General features: G+C 41.1%; 1 protein-coding gene across 7 annotated transcripts in view; it reads left to right on the top strand.

Annotated features, from left to right (window-relative positions):
• LOC117528693 (dedicator of cytokinesis protein 7-like) overlaps positions 1-16,257 on the top strand; it is a 74,429-nt gene that overhangs the window by 21,642 nt on the left and 36,530 nt on the right. For all 7 annotated transcript variants that reach the window (XM_034191330.1, XM_034191335.1, XM_034191333.1 and 4 more), the window contains exons 2-14: positions 2,901-2,988; positions 5,391-5,569; positions 5,794-5,862; positions 5,995-6,121; positions 7,623-7,835; positions 8,535-8,620; positions 8,720-8,786; positions 9,085-9,234; positions 9,981-10,061; positions 10,295-10,451; positions 12,946-13,076; positions 14,896-14,989; positions 15,136-15,298. In XM_034191330.1, coding sequence (XP_034047221.1) covers positions 2,901-2,988; positions 5,391-5,569; positions 5,794-5,862; positions 5,995-6,121; positions 7,623-7,835; positions 8,535-8,620; positions 8,720-8,786; positions 9,085-9,234; positions 9,981-10,061; positions 10,295-10,451; positions 12,946-13,076; positions 14,896-14,989; positions 15,136-15,298 — 1,605 coding nt within the window. The remainder of the gene's footprint in view (positions 1-2,900; positions 2,989-5,390; positions 5,570-5,793; positions 5,863-5,994; positions 6,122-7,622; positions 7,836-8,534; positions 8,621-8,719; positions 8,787-9,084; positions 9,235-9,980; positions 10,062-10,294; positions 10,452-12,945; positions 13,077-14,895; positions 14,990-15,135; positions 15,299-16,257) is intronic.

The raw sequence follows: 16,257 nt of genomic DNA, 5'->3' as shown, positions 1-16,257 counted from the left end.
ATCCCTACATATTTCTCTCACAGAGACATGATAGTGTGGGCAGAGCCAAGCACTTTACGCTCTGAGCCGTGCTTGTGCAGGTCTGGCCCAACATGCAGAGGTGTTTTGATCAAGATGGGAGAATATGAAATACAGAGGCATTCAGTTTAGTGTGAAATGAAGGCTGATTAGCTGCTTTAAAAGGATGTTTTATCTTAAACTTCCTAATTCACAGATGTCCGAAAGGAGTGTGTCATAGCGCAGAAGTGCAGCCACATTAAGTCTGAACACAAACAATACTGATCCACTCACTAAACATCACTTAATTTAATAATATTAGTATTAATTGGATAATAGGTTTTCATTTCATTCAGCAACATGTAGATAAAAAGCAGGTCTGGTTTCTCACTTTATTAATCTAACATGAATTGTGCAACGCACAAAGCTGCAAAAATTTCCTTTTTTATTGTGCTTGCAGTATGATTGATTGATAAACCACATTGGGTAGATTATTCAGGCAGGACAGGCTTTATATGACTTTGGGAGGTGATGTAATTACCAGAAATCCTTATTATTTTGCCACTTAGGAATGCAGCACCATATATGGAATGTGTGAATCCACCTAGTTCACTCCTTTTACCTTTTGTAAAGCAGTCAGGAATTACCTCAGATTGTATTAAGATTGTGTGAACACAAATGTCTGTGTAAAAGGAGTTTTGCGCTCTTTTTGTCCTAGCATGGAAACGTGTCAAAAGACATATTTGACTCACCTACTTTGTTCCATGCAAGCTATGCCACAGCTGTGAATGCAGATTTAATAATAATTATACAGGGTTCAAGCTAGCACAAACTTGCGTTACGGCCTGTGACGCTATAATTTTGGACCGTTAAATTATTTTGGACCGTTAAGCTTATTTTCAATACAGCGTAACAGGTCTGTAATCAACTGTTTCTGCAGCGCAACTCCAGTTTGAACCGTGAATCAATGAAGCAATGCTTCGATTCAATGGCTCGTGGCTCTTTGATTCACTGCTCTTCACAAGCGGTAAGTCCGCTTCTTAACCCCTCTCAAAGCCATTAAAATATCACGAGTCACTTTTCTGTGTATTAAAGTCACTAACTGGGACTCTTGTCTTGTTGCAGTCAACAAACGAGAATCATCCTCTGTTCTGTTTGCACAGCTCCAAACGCTGTGCGGCTCTCTGCTGAGACAGAGTCCACTCAGAATTAATAACTTAATAACGAATTGCCGCTTTAAATAAAATGACACCTCTTTACAAACGTTGCAATACAGACAATAAGCTACAATCAACTAAAACGTTTTTTCCTCCCAAAATGAGACGCCCTGCATTCTTTAGAACCTGATGTGCAGCACAGCTGCAAGAGCTCAGCTCATAGTTATGGAAAGACATATTCATGCCAATAATAACATCTGAAAGGAAATGCTTTTTGACAAAAACTAACAGATTTTATTTCTGTTTATGTCCAGAGATCAAGGATCCACCATGTAGAGTTTATTATGTCCAGAGTTTAAGAGTTTATTATGTCCAGAGTTTAAGGAGCCAGTAACCAATTTCATATTTATTTACTTTAAGACTCAATAAAATGTTGTTCAATTTTAATTTAATCAGCTTGTAAAGCGCCAAATTACAACAAAAGCCACCTCAACGCGCCTCACACAGAACAGTTAAACATAAAACATTTAAATAAATAAATAAAAATAAAAAAATTAAAATACCTAATTAAAAACAAGTAAAAGAATAAAACATAAAATAAAAACTACTCATAAGAAAGAGAACAAAAATAGGTTTTAAGTCATGACTTAAAAATGTCCACGGACTCCAACTGCCTCACTGAGGGCCATGTACTGGCTAACCCAGAATGAGATTGCCCACTCAACAAACTTACCCAGCCTCCTGGACATGATGAAGGGACTCGGGCTGTCGTACCTGGCTTTTCCCCTTTGGGTACCCCTAGAATGACCAATTTTTGGCTTAAAATTTCAAAAGCTGCCCCGCGCCCCCCCCCTCCCCCACCTCGGTCACTTCGCTCACTTGACATTACCACTATGCTAAAATTTTATCCTAGCTAGAACCCCGATTATACAACACGTTTTTGTATGAATAATGCTCGTCACAAGAAATGCTTTCCAAATTTCAGCAACAGTCAGTCTTATTCTCTCCAGCCACAAGTGTAGAACTTGTGACCGTATTATTTGAGTTTTAAAACATAAGTGCTGTAAACTAATCAGACAATAATGGTTTATTTCTCTGATTTACAAAATTTTGGTGCAGAAACAGTCTCTCTCACTCTGTGACTTTACTCTTTTCAATCTTGCTCAACCATCTCTCTAGCTTTCTTTTTCTTTTGCAGGTAAATTCATGCAAAATCCTTTTCACAGGGTTGTGTGGGGGTATGATGTGATTTGAGTTTTAGAACATTAAGCTGCTCTTCCACGTGGCTGAGTTTGGTGGCTAATGGCAAGAGCTACAATTCTCTGCATATCTTCTCTTGCCTGGCTGAGTTTCCTCCGGAGCAGACACACCATCCAGGAAAAGTGCTGTTAACCCTCACCTTTCCGGAGCATGTAACTTCAGGCAGAGTTGGTGCTGAAGTTTAAAAAAAAAAAAAAATCATGCTCGGGGTGAACATTGGATGGCAAGTTCCATTGAGTCTGGATGGGACCATTCAACTGGAAATTCAGCTGCTGTACCAAGAGTTTTGAACATGTTCAAAGCTGGCAAAGGTTTACTCGATCTTTCCCATCTTGTGCTGATTTAGTGCAGCTCTGCTGAAGTGGACTTCCACTACCATTCACAGCTCTGTAGTTTTGTTTCTGCAACTTTTTTAAGCCTTATGTTAGTTATTATGTGTGTTTTTGGACGATCTGTAGTTGTTTTTAAATTCCCTTTGTTACTTAGGACGGTGGCTTCAGAGGTCCGAAAGCAAGTGTCCAGAGATTATGGCTCTCCTCAACTTTCAAAGAAGAGAGGAGCTGCACACCATCCTGTGAGTCACCCTATTTTAATATGCAAGAATTTCAGATGGTAGGGAAACTGAGGAAAGGTATAGATTGTAATTACTCCAACAATATTTAAGGAATACTTTTCTATGATCTGGTGATAAGACACAGACAGTTGTTAGTCACTGTTGGCTATCCACTAGCAATGGGCTTTTTTCAATTTGATAGCAAGTAATGCAGGTTGTTAGTGTTGTTCCTTCAGCTGTTATTGTGAACATAAAAATGGGGAAGTAATGGCTGTTTGTGCATGGTGTTTGTAATATTTGTAATGTATTTTGTTACATTAAAAGATTATTAACTGAGCATGGGGTCTGTACGGGAAAATATCAGACCAAGGTGTAAGTACAGGCCGGGCATTAGTGAGGTCCGTGCTATAAACACTGAGGTCTGAAATTCCCATACAGGCAGAGCAAGCGAGGTTAATAATTTGTTTATTTTATACACTCAACAAAAATATAAACGCAACACTTTTGGTTTTGCTCCCATTTTGTATGAGATGAACTCAAAGATCTAAAACTTTTCCACATACACAATATCACCATTTCCCTCAAATATTGTTCACAAACCAGTCTAAATCTGTGATAGTGAGCACTTCTCCTTTGCTGAGATAATCCATCCCACCTCACAGGTGTGCCATATCAAGATGCTGATTAGACACCATGATTAGTGCACAGGTGTTCCTTAGACTGTCCACAATAAAAGGCCACTCTGAAAGGTGCAGTTTTGTTTTATTGGGGGGGGATACCAGTCAGTATCTGGTGTGACCACCATTTGCCTCATGCAGTGCAACACATCTCCACATAGAGTTGATCAGGTTGTCAATTGTGGCCTGTGGAATGTTGGTCCACTCCTCTCAATGGCTGTGCGAAGTTGCTGGATATTGGCAGGAACTGGTACACGCTGTCGTATACGCCGGTCCAGAGCATCCCAAACATGCTCAATGGGTGACATGTCCGGTGAGTATGCCGGCCATGCAAGAACTGGGACATTTTCAGCTTCCAAGAATTGTGTACAGATCCTTGCAACATGGGGCCGTGCATTATCCTGCTGCAACATGAGGTGATGTTCTTGGATGTATGGCACAACAATGGGCCATACGGTATCACGGTATCTCTGTGCTTTCAAAATGCTATCAATATAATGCACCTGTGTTCTTCATCCATAACTGACGCCTGCCCATACCATAATCCCACCACCACCATGGGCCACTCGATCCACAACATTGACATCAGAAAACCGCTCACCCACACGACGCCACACACGCTGTCTGCCATCTGCCCTGAACAGTGTGAACCGGGATTCATCCGTGAAGAGAACACCTCTCCATGCCAAACGCCAGCGAATGTGAGCATTTGCCCACTCAAGTCAGTTACGATGACGAACTGGAGTCAGGTCGAGACCCCGATGAGGACGACGAGCATGCAGATGAGCTTCCCTGAGACGGTTTCTGACAGTTTGTGCAGAAATTCTTTGGTTATGCAAACCGATTGTTTCAGCAGCTGTCCGAGTGGCTGGTCTCAGACGATCTTGGAGGTGAACATGCTGGATGTGGAGGTCCTGGGCTGGTGTGGTTACACGTGGTCTGCGGTTGTGAGGCTGGTTGGATGTACTGCCAAATTCTCTGAAACACCTTTGGAAACGGCTTATGGTAGAGAAATGAACATTCAATACACGAGCAACAGCTCTGGTTGACATTCCTGCTGTCAGCATGCCAATTGCACGCTCCCTCAAATCTTGCGACATCTGTGGCATTGTGCTGTGTGATAAAACTGCATCTTTCAGAGTGGCCTTTTATTGTGGTCAGTCTAAGGCACACCTGTGCACTAATCATGGTGTCTAATCAGCATCTTGATATGGCACACCTGTGAGGTGGGATGGATTATCTCAGCAAAGGAGAAGTGCTCACTATCACAGATTTAGACTGGTTTTTGAACAATATTTGAGGGAAATGGTGATATTGTGTATGTGGAAAAAGTTTTAGATCTTTGAGTTCATCTCAAACAAAATGGGAGCAAAACCAAAAGTGTTGCGTTTATATTTTTGTTGAGTGTGTGTGTATATATATATATATATATATATATATATATATATATATCTTGCGGTATCGCCTGAATATGAAAGCTGCTGACGGCTCCTAGCCAGACCTGTTCACTTCACCTCCATTAAGAACTTTAGGTGCCCTGATACAAGCATGTTTTGATTCACGCAACAGCACGACATGGGTCTTTCTTTCACCATGTCAGTATCTTAAATTTCGTCATCGTCTATGACATTTGAAGTATCTTGTCTCTTTGCCTTGTAACTCATTCTGATCCTACAGATCAGATTAGTATTGGGCACAATGATGACTCCGTAACTATTTACAAGTCAGTCTTTTGTTGATTGACAGTTACCCCTGACCGAAGTGGTTGAGCCTGTGGACTTTGAGGAGTATGTCAGCAGTCACGCTCCTGCAGTAGAGCCTGGCCTCCTCAGACAGCTGACGGAGTTCCCACAGGATGACCTGGAGCTCCTCCAGCTGGATAAAGAGTGCACAACACTAGAGCCCCCACTTCCTGAGGAGGAGGAGTACGTGTAACTGCTCATAGCCAAAAAACACCAATACACATTCTCTCACACACTTCCCACTGTTAAATCCCCCCCACCCCGCACACACACAGACAGGGTTGATGTCACTGTAATGGAAGACAAACATCCCTTCAAATAAGAACAAAGCCATTCTGTCTAACAGCAAGTGAGCATAAATGTTAAAACCTTGCTGTGCTCAATTATTAATAAGTTTTTCTATGTAGCACGCTGGATCCCAGAGTGAGAGATGCCTTGGCCGTCTACACAGATGACTGGCTCATCATTCAAAGAAAGTAAGTGGTGTCAGATGTTGTACCAAATGCAAATGTATTGTACAAACTTAATTTTTGTTTAATTTTTCTGGTTTGCTCTCTTTTGTAGTAATATCTTTTCCATGCTGCAACGTTTTAATAAATTTTGTGTAGGTATCAGCGCTACAGCACCACATGCACCCCCCACAGCTCTGAACGTCAGAGGGAGAGACAGCGCGGGTTACTCAAACAGACCTTTGAACTGGACGAAGCTGCTGCTGCTGAGCGCCATGACGATCAGGTAGCTGACGCTGTAGGAAAGACTCATTATCTTAACCAATGGCCAACTTCATAAGTTTATTAAACTAAATTTGTGTGTACTGTACATAAAGTGCTTATTTTTTACTGGCTTATTTGTAAAACTAATACATTGGAGTTTGCTTATGTCAGAATTTTGAAGCCATTACTGTATTGTATGAATTAATTAATTAATTTAGTTTTGGTATGTTTGTTTTTAACTTGCATGTGTGGCTGGTCCTGCACTGCAAAAAGGGGTGTCTAAAAACAAGATAAAAAGACACTAAATCTGAGGGAAAAGGTACTCAAAACAAGTGAAATTTCTGTCCATGCAGCAAGATAATTTCACTTGACAAGATTTCTTGATTTAAGATTATAGTATAAAGTTGAACAATTAAAAAAAATAAATAACTCTTAAAATTAAATAAATTTAACACTTGTAAATCTAAGTTGTTTTTTTTTTTATCTTGGTAAGAACCCGATAATTTACAGTGTGCAGCTTGTATTTCAAAGTGACTTATGTGTAAAAAAAAAATAATAATAATAACAATACACTACATTATCATCTATGGCTAAAACATGGCAGTGTCTACACATGGGACAACTGAAGCTCCTCCTATATACTGATTTGAATGAGGTACTGTCTGATCCACACTCCAAAGCAGAATGTTGTGGTAATGCACCATTAAGCTGGATGCCACCTACCAAAAAAACAATGAGGAGGATACACTGAGTCTTGGAGAATGAGTGAAATTTTAAAAAATCATGTTCTCAAGCTGATAGACCATGCTCTTGAATGAAGAGAGAGAAAAATGTTCATACTGCTGGCAATCCACTTGTTTGCACTTTGTGGGACAACCGAACCTGTAACGAGGAGGATAGCTAGGCTAAGGTAAGGCTAACTATTGTGTTTTAAAGATGTATAATTGTTTTCAAAAGTTTATTTACATTTTGTGAGGTAAACATGCATCTGCAGGTTGGATGTTTTTGTTTACAGTGGCATCAAGAAGTAGTTTCCTCTCAATATCGTTTTGCCTCAGACAGTAACAATAATTAGCTTATTATCTGCTTGCTAATGCAGGGTTTGTATTATAAACGAATAATGCTTAGATTAAATTCATTTACTAGTTGCACTAAGCAGTAGCACCGCCTTTCAAAAATACTGACCAGTGTGACTTATATATATATGCTTTTTGCACTTATTGATGCTTTTGTTTGGACAAATGCAACTAATACTCTGCTGTAACACATAATTTGGAAAATACGCTATTTTAAAAACCAAACAAAAAGATGGATCATTAAATTGCCAGTGATTAACCTGTTTTGCCCCACTGGCAGCATATATATATATATATATATATAGGCACTTAACCCTCTCACTCTGCTTTTGTGGGTGTAATGTCAATATTTCTCCTTATCTTTGAAACAGTCACCACCCTCTGCAGTCAGGGCTGACATCTTTGTCATAATAAAAATAAATATGATCTCACTCTTGTGGGAGGCAGGATGACGCAAAGCGGAGGTCAGTCTCCCTTGATGAGACACCTCGGGGCAGCTGGGCCTCCAGTATTTTCGACCTGAAGAACTCCTCACCTGATGCCCTCTTGCCATCTGTACTGGAACCAACAGTTGCAGAAGATATGGACCGACGTAATACAGAGAGTCGCCTGCAGGGGCGCCATTCTGACCTGCTCGGTCTGTACTCTTCTCCTGATGAGGTTTGTATCAGAATGAAAGCCTGTATCTGTCTCTATTAAACGTTTTACTCAAATAATAAACTGTTATTTTATATACAATATGAACTGGTTTGTTACATCTTCATTGGTTTGTATGAGAACAGGGTTTATTGTAGCTTGTGCACTAGAGCAATTTGTCTAGAAGGTAACCAGGTTTGATCCTAGATTGCTAGGATTTGTCCTTGAGCAAGACTTGAACTTCAAACTGCTCAACCTTTGGCACACATGTTGACCCCACAAAAATAGGAAAAAAGATGTAGAGAAAGTTGAAAAATCAGTTGTTTACTTGTAACAAGCAAAAAGCAGATGTCATTGAGTTTATGCAACAATCCTGAGTAAAAAGCATGCTGTTGTCACCCAAATGTCATTAAGACAAAGTGAAAGGAAAATAAGATCATTGTACTGACTGCACAGATTGATCGCAACATCTAAAATTCTCTTGCTAGAATTGTTAATATTCATAAATTACTTTTAGTCAGTTACCAAATGTTTCCATGAAGTGAATGTTTAGAAACCCACTTCTCAGGGCTTGTTTGCATCTCTTTCTTTTGTCGCTTCACTACTTCTCGCTTCCGTGTACACATCATCATTGTGCCTACCATACCACTGTGTTTCTATGGCATCTGTGTAAATGTTATCCTGGGGTGAGTGTTTTACACAGCTGTGACTTCTCTTTTGCAGGATGAAGCAGTAGAGAGATGCTCTGTCCCTGAAGTACCCAAGGAACACTGTGGCCAGAGGATCTTGGTCAAGTGTCTTTCTCTAAAGTGATTCATTTGAAATATAATCACTATCATGATAAATTCATATCTCACTTCTCAAGGCCCTCTTTGTTTTGCTTATTTAAAATTTATTTTGTTTTTCAGATTTGAAATAGAAATTGAGCCAATATTTGGAACACTTGCCTTGTATGACATCAGGGAAAAGAAGAAGGTACGTTCTTGCTGGAGAATGTTTCATGTTTCAGAGTAAATATTTCAACAGTGACTTCAGCTCTGCAAACTGCTTGTATCATGTTGAGCTCATGCTGAACTAATTGAATTTCCTTTGTCTCAGAAGGTCTAAGTGGTCTTACGGATTAAATCACAGACTCAAAACTGAATTAAATACCTTTTTTGTTTCCATTACTCCACTCCCCACCACCCCTCCATTTCTGTTGTTCCATTACTCCACTCCCCACCACCCCTCCATTTCTGTTGTTCTCCTCTTATCTGAATCCTCCCTCCCACAGATTTCTGAGAATTTCTACTTTGACCTGAACTCTGATCAGATGAAAGTGCTGCTTAAACCTCACACGCCTCACACAGCCATTTCCACACTGGCACGTTCTGCCATTTTCTCCATCACTTACCCTTCTCCTGATATTTTCTTAGTCATAAAGGTATGCCTTTATTTATTACATTGTAGTTTAGTGATGTTCATGGCAGCATGGTGACACAGCGGTTAGGATTCTTGCTTGACACTAAGAAGACCCAGTTCCTTTCAGTTGACTTGGGTTTCTTCTGGATATTCTAAATTCCTCTGACCACCAAAAAAAAACAAAAAAAAAACAAAAAACCTACCTTATTTTCTGGACCACAAATTGCATATTCATTGCATCTGTAAACATAATAGTTAATAGTCATCAGACAGTTGAACTGCTTAGCCAAAGACTGGTGGTTTGTGGTGGTGTTTGTTTGGTTGTCTCGCTTTTTTGATCTGTGATGACCTAACATCTCATCCAAGTGGAGTCACACACTCTTACCTTAGTAAGTCCCTTCAGCTGCTCCCTTGTTTTCACTTGGGGTCGCCACAGGAAATCTGAGGTGGATCGGCATGTTGAATAGGCACAACTTTTACACTGGATGCCCTCCCTGACGCAACTCCACATTACATGGAGAAATGTGGCAGGGGTTAGAGTTTGAACCAGGAACCTTCCGCACTGAAACCAAGTGCACTAACCATTTGGCCACCACCCTTGTACAGACTCTTACTTTACACTACAGAAACTGAATATAAGCATTGGCTCCAATGAGCCCCATGGCTTTGACATACAAATAATTATTTAAACATACGTGCTATACATACATATTGCATTTTAGCTAAATTTACCAGATGATTGCAAAATCTGGTGTTTAAATGTTTCAGCTCGAGAAAGTGCTGCAACAAGGAGACATTGGAGAATGCTGTGAGCCCTACATGGTCATGAAAGAATCTGATTCTTCTAAGGTAAGCCAGCCAAAAGCTTGTTTTATACTGTTGCAAAGCTCAGGGCTGGCAGCCAGCATGCAAGTGGAACCCTGTTACCGTCTGGTCACAAGCATTACTCAGTTCTGTCTGGACCACTGCACTGTCTACCAACCTCTCTTTGGCAGAGCCATTTTGGCAGTGGGAAGTAATTTTATTGTCAATATATTTTTGTGTTGCCTTTTTAATGCCTGCCTACTCTTGGCCATGTTCAGCACAAGGAGAAGCTGGAGAAACTGCGTCAGCAGGCAGAGCAGTCTTGCAGTCGTCTTGGCCAATTTCGTATGCCTTTTGCCTGGACGGCCATTCACCTACTTAACATCGTCAGCAGTGTGGGAGGTCTGGATCGCTTGGAACCTGACTCTGATTCTGGTACGGCCATCGCCAACCACATTCTCAACTTCCATACAGTCTCTCGCACATGGAAGTACAGAGAGCATTCAACTACAGTAAAACTCGCATATAATGGATTCAGGTGAACCAGCGAATTTTGTCCGTTATAATTGAAATCTGTTATATGTATAAAACAGACCAAATCTGTTACTAGGGCGGTTTGCAGCCGAGTGTGAAGCATCCAATGAAAATCAGCACCTCCAAATCCGAGGCCATGGTTCTCGACCGGAAAAAGGTGCTTTGCCCTCTTCAGGTCGGTGGAGTGTCCTTGCCTCAAGTGGAGGAGTTTAAGTATCTCGGGGTCTTGTTCACGAGTGAGGGACGGATGGAGCATGAGATCGATAGACTGATCGGTGCAGCATCTGCAGTGATGCGGTCGCTGTATCGGACCGTCGTGGTGAAGAAAGAGCTGAGCATGGGGGCAAAGCTCTTGATTTACCGGTCGATCTACGTTCCGATCCTCACCTATGGTCATGAGATTTGGCTCATGACTGAAAGAACGAGATCGCGAGTACAAGCGGCCGAGATGAGTTTCCTCCGCAGGGTGGCTGGACGCTCCCTTAGAGATAGGTTGAGGAGCTCGGTCACTCTGGAGGAGCTCAGAGTCGAGCCGCTGCTCCTCCATGTCGAAAGGAGCCAGTTAAGGTGGCTCGGGCATCTTTTTCGGATGCCCCCTGGATGCCTCGCTGGAGAGGTGTTCCGGGCACATCCCATCAGGAGGAGGCCCCGGGGAAGACCCAGGACACGCTGGAGGGACTGTGTCTCTCGGCTGGCTTGAGAATGCCTTGGGGTTCCCCCGGAGATGCTGGGCGAGGTGTGTGTGGATTGGGAGGTCTGGGCGGCTTTGCTTGAGCTGCTGCCCCCGCGACCCGACTCCGGATAAAGCGGAAGAAAATGGATGGATGGATGGATAGTTACAGTCAGGAAGCGTCAAACAATCTATTGGAATCCTGAATCAGGACCTGCCTCATTTAATGACCAGGCCAAAACTTTGATAAAAATAAGAAACTGCCTTAAATAAGCGTGGGACATTATGTGCATTAAAACTATTACATTTGGTTGCGTCACTCCTTTTTCTAAGTTCGCTGCGGAGTGGTACCTTAAAATCCTGAAGCCTGCTTTATGCTTCTCCAGCTCTGTGGCCATGCAAACATATCATGTGCGCGTGACCCTTTAAAGTTGTCCGTCACGTCTTTATGCAATTTGCCACAGGAACAGCGGCTTTTTCTGGATTAATTGGTCCCTCAAGGAGCTCCACCTTTTTACACAATTTTCAACCTCCAAACCAACAGTGCGGTATGTACAATTTCAGCCATGAATTGCAGGTCATTTGAGCATCTTTTTCTGACTTTGTGTTGTGAAGTTGGTCATATTTGTGGACTTTTCTGCCAAATGTATTTGATCCATGATCGAAATATACTCAGTGGACGCGCTGCAAAAACCTTGTTTAAAATATGACAGGAAGGAGTGTAAGCGGAAAAGTGACAAATCACAGCCCTTTGCAGTCTCCATCATTTACCAGATGCATGTCAGGCTGCAGGAAGGGTTCGCAGCCATGCAGAGGGCTGTGAAGTAAAGCTCTTTGGTTCCTCACACCCAGGGATATGGGTGAAAGTTAATGTCATATTACAGTGTGTAAATAATCACTGGCCTTGAATTACGCCCTGCCTCGTTTAGGTCCATGTCTGAGCATGTTAGCCAAGTTCACATCCATCATGGACAAGTCCTCTCTCCCTCTGCACCGGACTGTAGTGGAGCTGAGTAGCTCCGTCAGTGACAGACTGAGGCAGCCTCAGTGCAAGAAGGAACTATACTGCGGGTTGTTCTTCCCCGCTGCTGTCAGACTGTACAATAACACTGTGAAATAACCACATGCAATAACATGTCTACAAATCATGTGCAATAACAACTTGTTTTTAAATTCCAGCACTAGTGTCACCTTATCACATCTAAACTTTACTTCACATATTGTAAATAAGATGCTCCTTTTTTTAAATTCTAATCACATATATATATATTTTATTTCTACTTCATTTTCTTATTTTATTGTATTGTTACAAGTATTATTATTATTGCTTTATCTGCACACGCTGTTTGATGCACATTTTTTTCTACTCGCACTCATCTTGTGTGTTTATTAAGAGCTGACGTAACATGTGAATTTCTCCATTGTGAGATCAATAAAGTCTTATCTCTGTCCGGTACATGAGAGGGGTTTTAATGAAAATGCATTGTGATTGGACAGGATGTTTTGTCCGATTTGACCGAAAATCTGTGAAACAAAATCCATTATATACACTGTTTATTACATTAAAACCATACAAAAGCATTGGGACTTTTGCTTTTGTCCGGTGATTTTTATAGGAGGAGTTTATAAGTGAGTTTTACTGTATTTCCAGAAAATCCTGTCAAATGTGCCAGTCACACTTTAACAAGTCTCTTTAATATTCTATGATCTATCTGCTCTTTGTAGAGCGAAAAGGTCTTGGAACATGGAATGAAAGAAAGAAGAAGGCTTTTGAGCGGATGAGTGTTGGTGACGATATGTGTAATTTTGCTACCTTCCGTCCGGCAACCCTGACTGTAACAAACTTCTTCAAACAGGTCAGAGTTTTAGTACTAATGCTTATGAATAATTATAATTTGTAATTGTACTATTGCCAAAAACCTCATGGCTTTACTGTCATCACTGTACCTGCAGGTGGATGCAAACCAACCATTTACATATAAATAAATGTGAACAAACAAAGTGGGTATTGTAGGCTTGAGTTGAATAATGACAGAATCCAGAAGAGGTTCTCTAGGGCCTGGAGTCTGGATTAATTAAATTATGACAGGAAATGGATAATTTATTATAGATTGTCTGTCTATAGGCTGAGCAGGTGGTACTGTGGGATAGGTCAGCACTACACATATATAGACCAGAGTTACACTCCAGGGGTGTGCATCAGGCTACCTGCCTGCATCCTTGGACAACACACTTCATTTGCATTGTCATAGTCCACCGGCTGTAAGTGGATACCAGCCTTGGCTGGGGGTGTAACCTGCAATGGACTGCCGTTCATTTTGGGCAGAGCTATAGGATCTTATCTGCTTCACCCTGCGGTATCTGGGGATAAACACCCACCCAGTGGGCCTCACTGCCTGTTTGGGACTTTATTGCATAGCACAGGCCAAAAATAAGTGAAAACAGATTATTCAGCTGTTTTCTGATACAACTGATAGCTGTATCAGATACAGCGATAATATGTATCGCTGACTGACCATCATATTTTACCTGTGGCCCCCAGCTTTGTGCCGAAAAGTTTTTTTTTTTTTTGTAAGGACATTCTAAATTCTAAAATTCATGTGTGAGTTGCTGTGAACATAATTTCTGTTACTGCAGCTGTTTAGTCATCTTCTTGAATGTCCTTCACATTAAAAAGCAAAAGCAGATGTTATAACACAAGAAAAACCTTTACTCTGAAAGTCACAGCATAACTGTGGTTGGCGAATAGAAGGGCTGTATTTCTATAGGGCTTTTCAGTCGAGCAATGCTTAAAGCGCTTTACATTTCAATTTTTCAATTTCAATTTATTTTCATTTATATAGCACCATATCACAACAAGAGTTGCCTCAAGGTGCTTCACACAAGTAAGGTCTAACCCCCAGAGCAACAGTGGTAAGGGAAAAACTCCCTCTGAGGAAGAAACCTCAAGCAGACCAGACTCAAAGGGGTGACCCTCTGCTTGGGCCATGCTACAGACAAATTACAGAACAATTCACAAAATGAATATACAGGAAATGCTGTTATTGCACAGGACAGGAAGGTTTTCAGCACAAATACCACACCCATCTCTGGATGGAGCTGCACCTTAAACAGAGAGAAAAACAGAATCAGGCATCAGAAAGACAAGAAATGCAGTATAATTTGCCAGCATTAAACCACAAGAAAACAGGAAGTACTGAGGTGATCGCCAGCCACTAGCCTTAAAGTTGAGGCTGTGGCACGCTCCATTTCCTAATAAAATGAATTAAAGAATAAAAAGCATAGAACTCTACTATGCCAGTATTTCACATTTACTTCTCCATTTTTACAGCTGGGTGGACTGAAACAATGCAAATTAAGTGCCTTATCCAAAGACACAGACAGGTTTGTAATACAGCACTGAGCCACTTAAGTGAAGTCCACTAAGCCAAAGTTTTCCTGAATTAAAATATGTATGGGTTGATGAGAGTTTGTCTTGGCCACACTCAGTTAAGATACTGTTTTTCACCCGGTGGTCAGGGCTTGCAGCCCTCACAACCAAGCCAACAAGGTAATCCTAAAGGAAACACAGTCATTCTTCTGTATTTTGACAGTGACAGTTTTGTTGTTAGGGCTCTGTAATCTAATTTTTGTAATCTCAGTGCAAACTCTGCTCTTCTGTATGTGCGTATGAAGGAGGGTGACAGACTCAGCGATGAGGACCTCTACAAGTTTCTGGCAGATATGCGCCGGCCATCCTCTGTACTCAGGCGATTGAGGCCTGTCACAGGTTAGCTGGACATGCTCAGACACAAGTTATTTTATTCTGTGTACTGCTCTGATTTATGTTGTACCGCTTTAAAGGTTTATGGACAATCACTGATTCCCTGTTTTGGTTGCTGCTGTTGTGTATCCATGATTTATTTTGAACCTCAGCCCAGCTGAAGATTGACATTTCTCCTGCTCCCGACTCGCCTCACTACTGTCTGTCACCGGAGCTGCTTCATGTGAAACCTTATCCAGACCTGCGTGTCCGCCCAACCAAAGAAGTGCTGGAATTCCCTGCTCGTTACTTGTACACACCCCACACCACTTACAGGTGAAAATTCTTATACTCTTATCACTTGTGCTAAAAAAGAAAGTATTTTTACCTGCACAATGAATATGGCTTTATTTATATAATTTTATAGTTCCGTAGTATAGTTCCATACCGCACGACAAATGCATGTTATTTGCATTATTATCACTTTTTACTGAGATACACAACACGTAACGTGTACATAAACTTGACTTACTTAAACTTTACTTTATTTCACTTTAACTTTTGTCGTGTCGGCTGGTGCGTGCTGCTCTCCAAATTCGGCAGTGCGTCCTCATCAAGCTGGCTGCTTTAGTTGCTGTTCATTGTCGTACTGTCCATGAGAAAATCATCCGGAATATCCATATTGGGACCAAAACACACTTCTTGCCTTTTCATCTTTTGCTCTGCAGACAGTTTTTTTTCCCCTCTGCGGACAGTTCTTGCACAGCGGGCGGGTATAGCCAGGTAGCATCAACGTAAATCTATGATACCGGCCTAGCAACGCCTCGGTAAAGTGATAATAATGCATGATACTGTTGTAGTATGGTTTGAAGTAACAATGATACTAAGTACTCATTTTAAAATTGAAGTGTGTGTGTCTGTCCGTCTGTCCATCCACAATAATAAAAGCCATTGTGGTGCATAAGGCTGACAAAGTTGGAAGTTTCTCTTTCAGTAAATGTGGCCAAATGGAGGAAATACAGTTTTGTAAATTTAAAGTGTTAATCCCCTGCCGGTGGGGGGGCGCAATTTGGGTTTCAGCTTTTTTTGTGTGTGTTTCACCACATTCATCCCTGTGTGAAACAGTAATCATACTGTTTTTTTTTTTTTTTTTTAGTTATTTATTTTTGCAAACATGTTTGGTGTATGATTATGAATTCAAAGCATAATTCACAAATTAATTAACATTTATTTCTATGGCCAGTTTTAAAATGCTCAAAACACTGCATATGAAAATAGTTTACAGAATTTTTAAA

The sequence above is a fragment of the Thalassophryne amazonica genome, chromosome 16 (assembly GCF_902500255.1).
Source record: "Thalassophryne amazonica chromosome 16, fThaAma1.1, whole genome shotgun sequence".
Lineage (NCBI taxonomy): Eukaryota > Metazoa > Chordata > Actinopteri > Batrachoidiformes > Batrachoididae > Thalassophryne > Thalassophryne amazonica.
The sequence above is the reverse complement of the archived record's forward strand: the minus strand, read 5'-3'. Positions and strand labels throughout refer to the sequence as shown.